The sequence below is a fragment of the Cryptomeria japonica genome, chromosome 5 (assembly GCF_030272615.1).
Source record: "Cryptomeria japonica chromosome 5, Sugi_1.0, whole genome shotgun sequence".
Taxonomy (NCBI): Eukaryota; Viridiplantae; Streptophyta; class Pinopsida; order Cupressales; family Cupressaceae; genus Cryptomeria; species Cryptomeria japonica.
The window spans coordinates 25,197,495-25,210,633 of record NC_081409.1 but is presented as its reverse complement, the minus strand read 5'-3'; the positions used below and the strand labels follow the sequence as shown (position 1 = coordinate 25,210,633).

At 34.6% G+C, this 13,139-nt stretch overlaps 2 protein-coding genes across 2 annotated transcripts; both read right to left on the bottom strand.

Annotated features, from left to right (window-relative positions):
- Positions 1 to 2,680: 2,680 nt before the first annotated feature.
- On the bottom strand, positions 2,681 to 6,506 carry LOC131033680 (probable CoA ligase CCL5). The gene is made up of 6 exons (XM_059220971.1): positions 5,356 to 6,506; positions 4,991 to 5,180; positions 3,781 to 3,926; positions 3,575 to 3,642; positions 3,261 to 3,363; positions 2,681 to 3,139 (listed from the first exon to the last, which is right to left on the bottom strand). The coding sequence occupies exons 1-6, from the start codon at positions 6,382 to 6,384 to the stop codon at positions 3,026 to 3,028; spliced, it is 1,650 nt and encodes a 549-aa protein (XP_059076954.1). The 5' UTR covers positions 6,385 to 6,506; the 3' UTR covers positions 2,681 to 3,025.
- Positions 6,507 to 9,180: 2,674 nt separating this feature from the next.
- Positions 9,181 to 12,502, bottom strand: LOC131033679 (probable CoA ligase CCL5). The gene is given in 8 exon segments (XM_059220310.1): positions 9,181 to 10,023; positions 10,145 to 10,247; positions 10,424 to 10,491; positions 10,631 to 10,776; positions 11,371 to 11,560; positions 12,068 to 12,155; positions 12,157 to 12,267; positions 12,321 to 12,502. Coding segments are annotated over 8 exon segments (1,002 nt in total). The 3' UTR covers positions 9,181 to 9,909.
- Between the last annotated feature and the right edge of the window lie 637 nt (positions 12,503 to 13,139).

The window sequence follows — 13,139 nt, the reverse complement described above, 5'->3', positions numbered from 1 at the left end:
AGTCTTATCTTTTATTTGATTTATTTTGTATCATTTTCCTATGCTACTTAAGAATATTCACAAATGATTAGAGAAGTGAGGATGGATCATGATTTTTATCATTTGATTGTTGTTTTTGGTTTGTCTTATCACTACTTGTAAAGGGTATGTGAGTCATCTAGGTTTTATCATATCTAGTTGCTTGCATCCACTTGCCATAATAAACTCGATGATGATATAGCACTATATTATGGACAAGATTCCATCACTATCGTCCTCTCTATCTCCCATATCCACTCTCATCCATAACTACTTTTATGGTCACCGATTTATCATCTCCTTATCCATTTTCTTCTAGCCTTATCCCATATCTTTCCTTTCGAGAGCACATATGTGTTCTCCTAAACCACCTATCCTCTCAAGGAGGCATCATTCTACTAACTCGTCATCTTTCCTAATCTTTCCCATGAATGAGGCATCATGTTTCTAGTCCTTTTGCCTTTTCTACCCACTATGTTTTAATCTTCTTTGAAATAATGCGATAAATTGCATTGTCTCAAAAAGGGGCAAAATGTAGACACCTAAAAATGACCTTATTTAATTAAATAAATATTATTTATTTAATTATTTTATCGTGCAGTATCCTCTTTTAATTAAATAAATAAATTTTCATTCATTTAATTAATTCATTAGCTTCTTCCACTATTAATGAAATAAATATTTTAATTTATTTAATTAATTCAGTCTCTTCTTTCTAATTTAAATAGATATTTATTATTTATTTAATGTCACCTCCTTCCTAAATTAAATAAATATTTTATTGATTTAATTATTCGCGCCCTTTCCTTTATTAATTAAAAAAGTACTTTAATTTGTTTAATTAATTCATTACCTTTTTCCTCTTTAATCTTAGCCCTCCAACTTGCTCACATGGATCATAATCCAAATTCGTAGGCATGTGACAAGTGTCAATCTCATTTTCATTCACTTTATGTTTTCTCCAAAGTCAACGCACTGCTTAATCATATCCCTCCATTTCAAATTGACCTCTTAATCTTATTCATTATTATATGTCGCCTTTCCACCTCTTAATCTCCTCCCTTCATCTTTAACTACCCTCAAATCTTATTGATTCTCTATCATCTATGTGATCCTGACCATTCACAATTTAAACTCTTAATCTAAAACCTCTATGTTTAGAATGATCTCTATAAACGAGGCTTCCTCCTCTCATTCTACAATCACACAACTTGAGCCTAACTATACTCTGCCAAAATCTAGCTAGAGCATACATCATCACAATCATAGCCTTACAACATCACAACCACATCCAATCTTCTTCGACCTTGCACTCTACGAATCTGAGAGCAAACAACATCAAATACAAGAGCATGAATGATAGGAGAACAATGGAGACAAGTCTATCTTGCATACGAATGTATACTTGTTTACTTTATGTTATTTGCATGCGTTTGTAGTTATCATAGATTGATTGTTTGTTGAATGATTTTGTAGATGTAGAGTTAGTGGTTAGAACTTTAGGGTTTACAAATAGGTACAAATTTAGCACACACAATATAAATTTATATGGGTCATATAAATGTATGGTATTTATTTTTTTAAATATTATAACAATAAATTTTGTTTTATTTTCTAATGTTGTATTAGTAGAATGAGAATTGTAATCATTACTATATTAATAATTATTGATAACCACGTGATTACTTAATGAAGCACCTTTATAATTGATTATTAGTTGTTGTAAATGACAACGACATCATGTTTAATAAATTTGTTTAGAATTATGTGAACTTCATGTAGCATTTTTTAGGATCTACAATGTGCTTAACCCCATTACAAAATCACTAGTGTTTTGATAGTTGAAATTGTATCCAAATTAGAGATTTATGGATATTGGATTGCACAAGTAGCACACTATTATAGTCATTATGTACCATTAATAGGAAGCAACTTCAATTATTCCTAATCATTTGTGTACAAAAATAATGAAATGAGGTTAGATAATTAACACATTATTATAATATAGTAGAACCAAATAGAGATGATGTTCTCACACGGTTTGAACGAGAATAAACATAAATTATATTTGTAGCAAATTTATGCATCCAGTCATATAAACACTAACATAAATATGTTAAAGCTCCTAATTTAACACACCAAAAGATATTTAAAATTTAGACATTTACTAAAAATATGTGAAAACTTAAAATATATTTCCTCTATATCTTCAGCCATTCAAATATAATTTGCATAAAATATATTTTTTCAAAATATATTTTGAATGAAAGGTATTTGACTTATATAAAACAATATTTAAATTAATAATTATCATTATGTTAAATTGAGTTGTCAAGTTAGAGGAGTAGATAGACAAGTTAAGCAATGATGACATTTACTTAGCCACATATGCACAATAAAGTTCTTGCTATATGTAGTTGGGAAGATGCTCATCACTTTCAGCCCTAGCGGTTTATGGGCAATAATAAAGGTGTGAGAGGTCAAGATTCAAAATTGTTTTTTTATTTTATAAGGTTTTTTCAATGTTTTGAATCAAATTTCATGATTTATTATTAGGAAGTAGAGAGCAAGACAAGAGAAAATAAATGATTCAAATGAATTATTGTCAACATATCGGAAAATATAAAAAAGAAGAGGAAAAAAGGTACAATAATCAAGAAGATAAGGACGAGGATGGGGAAGAGGTTCCCTTTTTTGATTCAAAATTCTCTAACATAGACCACCAGTTTATTAATTGATAAAATTAGAATACCAATAAAATTATAAGTCTTTATTGTTGATAATAAGACTATTAATAGAATAATAATTATATATATACGCATAAATGGAAAAATTAATCTGGGTCTTCATCATTACAGACCACGCATATATGCAGATACATTATAACCTGCTTGCATTTGCTACAGTAAGATGTTCCCTTCACTGCCTCTGATTTCCTCTACCTAAAATGGTTATGTTTGCATGTTTTGCCATCGAAAGAGAATCTGGATATTTAAATCTTTTGAATTCAAAGTCTTGATGCGGGAAGTTTGATCAAATCCTTTCTCAGTGTCTTTCCCGCTGCAGTTTTTGGAATCCCACTCGCAAAAGCCACCCTGCGAACCTTCTTGTAAGGTGCCACCTGAAATGACACACACTACTAATTACTTCACACTACTTGAAGAGTTTGAAGCCAGTCCCATAATTCCAATCCAATATCGATAAATCAAATCTCAAATTTCAATATTTTAAAAGCAAATGACCTGTTTGGCAACGAAGTCGACAACAGTAGCTTCAGAAAGTGTGCTGCCCTGTTGTTTTACGATGTACGCCATTGGAACTTGGCCTGCTTCTTTGTCCGGAAACCTGTACCAAACATCAACAATTTCAATGATCTGCCATACAACATAGAAAATCATGATTACCAATGTAGGTAGTGCGCAAGAGTTTCTTCAGTAGCACAAAACTCTCCGAATAGGAGTTGAGTCAGGTATCAGAATTTAAGTCTGTGTTTAAGAGATGGGTATTGTAGATGTTTCATGCTACAAGTGAGAATGCAAAATCAATTCTTACTTACGGTATCACTGCGACATCAGCAATCTCAGGATGAGAAAGAAGAAGTGCTTCTAATTCTGCTGGAGCAACCTGTAAAGCAATGCACAGAAATACCAAATCATCATGACTGTACTAATATGGAATTTGGTTTTTCAATGTGTCCCAAAGAGTACATTGCAAGTCAGAGGTTAACAAGCCAATCGTATTGAAGGAAATGAAGCTTAATACCTGATAACCTTTGTATTTTATGAGTTCTTTGAGCCTGTCTACTACAAAGACATAGCCTTCATTATCAATGTAGCAGAGGTCGCCTGTACGTAGCCAGCCATTTTCGTCCAAAGCTGAAGTAGTAGCTTCTGGATTGCTGAAGTAGCCTGCAATTGAAAGGCATAGGTTATATGTCTTGTGATCATCTTCTCATGGGAATTTTTTGGTGATGTATGGAAAATGACTTTTTAGCGAGAATTCATATCTGCAAAAAGTTTGGGTGCACAGAAATTGCGACTTTCACAGAATTCGTGTTGAGTTGATTTTCAGGATTACTAGAACAAGCTTGTGAGCTTGGCAGCACTTGACCTTGTAAAAAAACTCAAATTTTAGCATGTAGTAACGTAAAATTAAATAGAAGATACTTTTAGACCAGAAAGAAATGTTTAATCAGAAGAAATCTAAGAGATATTTAAGCAAGTGACATTGTGCATGGCATCTGATGCTTGCTGTTTCTCCTTTTTGCATTCTATGGGACTGAATATTACTGCTATAACCCTTGTCAGCCACGCCCAACTCTTTTATGTGGTTGGCCACTTTGCATTTATATTGGTTTTTATGAGACACACTGAGCATATGTATATTTTGAATCTTTTAGTCTTCCATGTTGGTTAGGTGTTGTATAGTTTACAAGTTTAATATGTGAGATGGCGTTAATCTTATTAGTGACAGATTTTTTTTTATATTATTCTGAGTTTATTAATATTTATCTATGTTTTAACGAAGTTACTCTACATAATTTATGTAATCTGTAAAGCCGTTTCAATGTGTATATTTATATTCACAAATGTTAGGATGAAACAAGAAAGGTTCATCATTATATTCAAGAATGATTGAATGTTTATAAAAAATTCAAACTATTGCATTTTTAATAGAAATTAGAATCCCCTGTTTCTACTACATATTGATTAGGGTTATGGGCCACGTTATTGCAATGATGTGTACTAAAAACTAGGTCACACTGTTTTCGTTTGACTGTTAGGCATCTGACAAATGCATACCATTTTCATTCCATCACAAACTTGCAACATGTTCGCTGCAGTTTTGGGTAACCTTGATCAAAGAGTTTAAACAATAAGGTAGTTTACAACTCTACAACATAACACTCCGCATAAACTAAGGAATATACATATAAGGAAGAAAAATAAAAGTATAAGGAAGATTTCCACACCTTTCATAATTGTTGGGCCCCGAAGCCACAACTCTCCCCTTTGATTTGGAGGGAGAGCAAGGCCAGAATCAGGATCCACTATCTTTGCATCTGTATTTGGGCACAACATGCCTGCTGTTCCATAGTGTCTGCTCTCCTCTTGGGTGTCTGTGGTTGCTCCTATTGCTGTTGTTTCTGTCAGTCCATAACCCTTGGAAAAAATGTTGCCCCAATCAGAAAACAAAAGCAATGCTCAAAGTGTTGAGGCTTCCAATATCCATGATGTTAAAACGAAAAACAAAACATGGATGGTTTCAAACCTTCTTTCCTTCTACCCAAAAACAATGAGGTTTAGAAAAAACCCAAAACAAGGAGGGCTAACTTACCTGCATTATTGTGATGGAGGGAAATCTAGATATAAACTCTTCAGTTAACTCCTTGTTTAGGGGTGCCCCACCACAAAGCACAGAATGCAGAGACTTCAAATTATACTTCCTAGCAATCTCTGTTTTTGTCACAGCCAGCAATATTGGAGGTACAAGAGGCAAATAGGTCACTCTGTACTTCTCAATGGCCCCAAGCATTTCCCCCAACTCAAACTTAGATAGCACAACAGTAGTTGAACCAGAGGCAACCAGCCCACAAGCAAAAGCTGCAAGGCCATACATGTGAAACATGGGCACAGTACACAGAAAACAATCGTCAGAAGTGCTAGACAAGTTAAGCCTACTTATCCAAACACAGACCATGGATATGAGGTTTCTGTGGGTGGAGATGACGCCTTTGCTGAGGCCAGTTGTGCCAGAAGAGTAAAGCAAGGTAGCAGTGTCATCTTGCTTGATTTGGACATTGGGAGCTTTAGCAGGATCTGTTGCCATCAGGTCCGCCAAAGACCTTGTGGCAGAGGAACCGCCATTGTTGGTTTTTCCCTGACTGAAGCCTGGTATTTTTGATATCAGAACTAGTGGTAGGTTCGTATCAGCCAATTTGTTTACCAGTTCTGATGTAACGAAGGCCAGGACAGCAGATGAGTCTCTGGCCTGATTTCTGATCTCTGCATTCGTGTTAAGTGGATTGGTGGTTGTGACAATTGCACCCACAGACATAATTGCCATGCAGATGATGGGGAAGTAGACCGAATTAGGCGAGAGGAGGAGAATTGCATCGCCTTTCTTGATGCCCATTTCGGCTAACCCTGCTGCTAACGATCTGACGCTGTGCCATAGTTGGGGAAATGTGATTTTGTATCCTGTTGCAGAATCAATGAAAGCTATCTTCCCAGTGTGGGGTTGCTGCGAGAGGAAAGCTGGAAGATTCAAGTACTCGTCTTGGGGAAGATACAGTGGCCTTCGCTTGCTGTAGTAAATAGAATTTGAATTGCAGTATCCACTGCTAGGATCCACCTGCAGATCCATAATGGATTTCAACTTTACTTCTAAAATGAAAGATCTCTATCTATTCTTCAACAAATTTGTGCAACCAGGACAAATGGCAAGGAAGAAAATTCAAATGAAATTTCTCATCTATAGGTGCTACTTATGGCTGAGGTTGCTGCATATAATTTGATTGATATCTATATTGCTGTGCGTAAGGATCAGTCAACGGAGTTACGTGTTGACTTGGTTGCAGGTGCTATCAGTCCTCAATTTGATGGTCCATATGGCCATTTTATCAACTTCGTACGAATTGACATTTTATATTTCTATTTTTATAAAATCGTATATATGATCATTTAAGTTATTAATAAATCATAATTAAAAATTTATTAATTTATTATAGTTTAATATAATATAGTATTTTAATTTTCAATAAAATATTATTTTTATAATATTTAATAAAAAAATATAAATTAATTTAAAATATTTAGAAAAAATAAGATATAATTGTTTTAAATTTTAAAATACTTTAATATAAATTTTTAGAATAGTTTCAGTTTAGAAATTTATCATAATATATAAAATTAAATTTTTTGACATTTGTTAATAATAATTATTAACTGATTATCATTTAATATTAATATGTATTATATAAGATTCTATAATGTTTATTATAAACATATATTAATTTAGAATCTTTTCAAAATAGAAACTTGTAGTAAATTTAAGATTTTTTCATATATCAATTATTTATCATTGTTTTCCATTTTTTATTCTTTTAATAATTTTTTTGACAATTAATATTTTCTTAAAAGGTCAAATGAAATACATTGAAATGACCAAACCATCATAAAATTTTCAAACGACAGGTAGGGGTAGTCGTCAAATTCTAGACTTGCATGCTATATATCAACGAAATTATGTAAGAGAAATTGGTAGTTGAGAATGTTATAGGAGAATATTTGGATTTATTTTTTTATTTCTTGTTTATTTTAAAATTTTAGATTGCGATGGAGCGATGAAATAGATTTGATATTGTAAAATTTGACTTTTAATGGTCGGACATCTACAATTTTAAAATAGTTTTATATTTAAATCATTCTCAACAAGGTTATTATAGAGGAAGGTTAATTTTTTTAATATAAATATGCTACATTTAATATAAATTTGTATAAGGGTTCCTCGATAATGGGATGATATGACAATTATCATTGTGAAGGAATCAATAATTGGAGTGGACTCATTGTTATGTTGTTAATTTATTGATGGAGGTTCATTTATTCCTCGTTCTTTGCATGCATTGGCAAGACACAAAGGGGTAAAATGGTGGACTGTGTCCAAGGAAAAGGAAAAAAAGTGGTGAATATGTTGATACCAAGGAAGAGGAAGGTATCAAGGCAGGAGGAGGGGAGGAGGTGATTGTGAAGTTTATGATGTATATTCACCAAGAGATCATTAATCTTGTGCTACAAAAATGGTTGGTTCAGATCTGGGAGCTAGCTAAGGGTTTGGATGGTTGCCCTAGTGAGTGCATTCAAGAGGTGATGGGAAATAGTTGTTAAACTTGGTATATACCACAAGGTGGTGGAACACCTTTGATGTCACTCATCTTTTTTGTCATGTAGAGCCATACTTTCAACTATTGTGAGTTCTTTTCTTCTACATGATGATGTTGGTGACCTTATCGAATAAGGTGAGGTTCATTTTAACTACGATTTGGAGCACTTGCATGCTATTAAGAAAACACACATATGTCTAGAGATTGTTGTTGAGGCAATAACCAATACATTGTAGGTATCGCTTCTTGAGGATTTTATTCCTCTATTCTCCAAGAGTTGTGAGTCAGAAGAAGACGAGGTCAAAGATGAGACAATGAATGCATAAATTCAAATATGAATTATACAAACTAGAACCATGAGTGTGTTAAGAATGTGAGGAAGAGGCCTGTGTAATTTGTCTTTTTCTCTGTTAGATGTTTTGAATATGTATTTTTTCTATGTTTATCAATTTGGGCAAGTTTAGTTTTGATAGAGGCTTCAACCCATTTTGTTAGATTGAAAGGATGGGGACATATAATACGCCATGTCTGTATCATCATCAACCAATGCAGCAATACAGGGTTTAACCCACGGCAATACAGGGTTTAACCCAATTTTTATTGGTTTCTAGCCCTAAACAAGGTAATATAATTTTTTTTTAAAATTCATACAAGTGTCATGTAATAGTATAGTATTTATTTTTAAAAATATTATGAAAGTAAATTTTGTTTTATTTTGTAATGTTGAATAATTAGAATGAGAATCGTAATAATGACTAAATTATTAATCATTGAAAATCAAATGATTACTCAATAAATCACCTTTGTAATTGATTATTTGTGGTTGTAAATAACAAGGGGAGTATGTTTAATAAATTTGTTTAGAACTATGTGAACTTCATGTAGCATTTTTTTTAAGATCTACAATGTGCTTGACCTCAAATTAGCGATTCCCAACTCTATTGATTAACGACTTTAGTCGGGCAACTTCATTGTCATTATGTCTTATTCATACCAACTCATGATTCCGTTTTTCAAATTTCAATCCTTTCATACGTAATCCACATTTTTAATGGCCGCGTTAGATTAGTCGTAGGATCTGCAATAAATCTTGACGTCTTAGCTAAAAAAGGCGTTGATTTAGTCGTCAGAACTGCAATAAATCTTGGTGTCTTAGCTATATACATCCAGTTGAATTTAGTTCATTTTTTGGCTATCGATTTGCCCACATGTGGCCCCGGATTTTGTTCGATTCGAACCCGGTCTGGATTCTGGATAGAACGTGGCCGACTCTTGAACAAACGTCGGGAAATAGCAAACGCTTTGTTGATTTTTAAAAAGTTTTTGCCTTTTACTTTGACTGGAAATCTGGACCTTTTGTGTTTTCCAGTTAGAACTTTTTTTCGTTTCAAGGATATGAACTTTTTTTTGGCTTTGAAATTTTCGTGAAAGAAACTTTTCGTTTACATCAGTCCATTCCTCTGGTCATTCGCAGCAGTTCGTAGAAGGCTGCGACTTTTTGTCAATGTGTGGGGCATGGGAAGCCACCCAAACGTTCCTGACCTAGAACAAATATATCCAAGTCAAATGTACAACCTTTGGGTGATTTCGAACTGACCTACCCATTTACTTAATCCAAAATTTTCATATGAAACCCCTACGTTTATGATATTAAATCTTACTCACTTTTTCTGCTAACTTGTGATGGTACATTACATAAAATTTGAGCAGAACATTAATATGCAAGTGCAAACTCAACTTTTATTTGTATGGTGGAAAGGCTACAATCGTTTTTGCTACGGACAACACCAATTTGATGTCCAAACAAACAGAAGCAATATTAATTGTTAGATTATATTTTCCTAGAATACTATGAGCAGGTATAAATGGAGGAACTCTGATCTTGGTCTTGGTCTTCATCGTGACAGACTACATAACTTGCTTGCATTTGCAACAGTCAGATGTTCCCTTCCCTGCTTCTAATTTCTTCTATCTAAAGACACTCTGGATACTGAAATCTTTTGTCTTTAAAGTCTTGATGCAGAAAGTTTGATCAAGTCCTTTCTTAGTATCTTGCCCGCTGCAGTTTTTGGAATCCCACTCACAAAAGCCACCCTGCGAACCTTCTTGTAAGGTGCCACCTGAAATGACACATACAACCAATTATTTCACAGTACTTGAGGAGTTTGAAGCAAGTCCTAAAATTCCAATCCAATAATGAGAAGTTAAAACTCAAGTATCAATATTTTTAAAGCAACGGACCTGTTTGGCAACAAAGTCGACAACCGTAGCTTCAAAGAGTGTACTGCCCTGTTTTCTTACGATATACGCCATTGGAACCTGGCCTGCTTCTTTATCCGGAAACCTGCACCAAACATTAACAATTTCAATGACCTGTCATAAAATATAGAAACTCATGATTACAAATATTGTACTTGAGAGTTTTTGAGCAGTACAAAAGTCTCTGAATCTGTTTTTGAGAGATGGGTATTGTAGATGTTTCATGCTCTAATTGAGGATGCAAAACCAATTCTTACTTACGGTATCACTGCGACATCAGCAATCTCAGGATGAGAGAGCAGAAGTGCTTCTAATTCTGCTGGAGCAACCTGTAAAGCAATGCAAAAAAATATCAAATCATCATGACTGTAGTAACATGGATTTTTGCTTTTTTGGTGTTTCCAAAAGAGTACATTTCAAGTCAGATGCTAACAAGCCAATCGAATTGAAGGAAATCAAGCTTAATACCTGATAACCTTTGTATTTTATGAGTTCTTTGAGCCTGTCCACTACAAAGACATAGCCTTCGTTATCAATGTAGCAGAGATCGCCTGTACGCAGCCACCCATTTTCGTCCAAAGCCGAAGTAGTAGCTTCTGGATTGCTGAAGTAGCCTGCAATTGAATGCAACATTTTAAAGGTCTCGTGATCATCAAGATTCTCATGGGAATCTTTTAGTGATGGATTAAAAATGGCTTTATAGGAAAAATTCATATCTGCATTTAGCCTTTTTTCCCTTTCATTGTTATCTTTCCTATTATGACTTGTTAGGTTTTTATTCTTGTTTTTGTCCTTTCCTATCGTCTAGAACAAATTTAGATCTACAGGTTGCTTAATCATTCTGTAATGCATCTCATCGTGATATCAAAACAAATACTTCGCGAGAAGTTGATTGTGATGAGCTAAAGTGGTAATCGTCAGGGATTTCTTATGGCAGCCTATGGCTCAAATGTGTAGAGCTAGTTACGGCATTAATTATCAAGATTGCGAAAAGTACTGCATTCAAATCTGTATTTGCAAATGAAAGGATTCTATCATAAAGAAAGCTTAAAAAAGAAAAAAAGAAGAAAAAAAAGGCTATTATAAGGCCTATGACACTAAGCGTCATTGAAATATAAACATGATTGAATTTTGACTACGGGGCATACATACCATATAATATGAAGAAGAAAAATAGAAGCATAGGGAAGGAAGAAGAATTTCCACACTTTTCATGATGGTTGGGCCCCGAAGCCATAGCTCTCCCATTTGATTTGGAGGGAGAGCAAGGCCTGAATCAGGATCCACTATCTTTGCATCGGTATTTGGGGCCAACATGCCTGCTGTTCCATAGTGTCTGCTCTCATCTTGGCTGTCCGTGGATGCTCCTATTGCTGTTGTTTCTGTCAGCCCATAACCCTGGGAAAAAATGTTGTCCCAATCAAAAAATAAAAACAAGGCTCAAAGTTTTGAGGTTTTCAATACCCATTAAAAACAAAAGCACCAGGCCATGATGCATGAAGAAGGGTGATCTAAAACATCAGATCGTGATCCATGGTTTTCTTTATGAATCATGAAGGGTGATCTAAAACATCAGATCGTGATCCATGGTTTTCTTTATGAATCATGAAGGGTGATGTAAAACATCAGAATGCAATTAATATACAAACAATATTTGAAACCCTAGATGTTTTGGATTTGAAACACTCATGGTTTAAAAAATGTTATTCATTGAAACCATAGATGTCGGATTAAGCCTGAGAGGTGATCCAAAGGATCGATGATTTAGACAATAATTATACATTTCATTAGGAAAGGTGATCCAAAACATAGATGGCTTAAAACCTTATTATCACATTATTTCAGTCTATTCTTCTACCAAAAATGAGATTAAGGGAAGACCCAAAACGAGGAGGAGTAACTTACGTGCATTATTGTGATGTAAGGAAATCTAGAAATAAACTCTTCAGTTAACTCTTTGCTGAGGGGTGCCCCACCACTAAGCACAGAATGCAGGGACAAGAGGCAAATAGGTCACTCTGTACTTCTCAATAGCCGCAAGCATTTCCCCCAACTCAGACTTGGATAGCACAACAATAGTTGACCCAGTGGCCAGCAGCCCATATAAATCATTTCACCTCTAAAATCAACCAACCTTGTACTTTTTTGGCAACTTCACATTTCCTCAAGCAAAGAAGCCAGTCGCTGCAACTCAGAAAAATCGGTGGAGTTGTTCATGTCGCTCCCATGGCAGTGCTGAATTGAACCAGACTTTCCCACACCATCCAAACCCTCACTCAACAACTCCAAATCATTGGATTCTGCAGTTGGAGTGACACCATTGCTACTCAACAGTCCCATCGCATCATCGAATCCTCCACACTCAAACAATTAGAAGCTGCCGCCATTGTTCCAGGTTGTTCACCCTACATATCATTGCAACCAAGAATCAAGTAGAAAAGCGATGACCAGCTTAACCAGTGAAATGGTAAAAGTAAACAATAAATATGTAACATTAAATTTCAAGCAAATGCAATAGATATGCGTAAATCCAAACTCTACAACTTTTCCTTTTGTCTATTCTGTAATGGTATCATCTGAACAAGGGATGCAATACATCAAACTGTAAAGAAAATTAAGCTTCTGTGATCTCTTCTATGCATAAAAATGTGGAGACACGCACAAGGCACGTGGACTGTTTGTAGAGATGCATGTGGAAGCACAAACAAGGCACCTGGACTATGTTCCTCACTAGAGCCTAACCTCGTGGCTTACAGCCTGGCAGATTAGATGAGAGTTATTTGTCTTATTTTCCCTGCTCCACAATGCATTTCTGGATCCACTTGGCATCTCCTGCTGATTTATGAACTGTATATTTATTACAATTTAATTTGTCAAGATTTACACAAGCTTAATTAGCTGCCAAAAAGTTCTTCACATCAGATGCCCGAGCTTGCGGAAATTTTTATAGGGCATTGCTATTTTGACATTTGCAGAG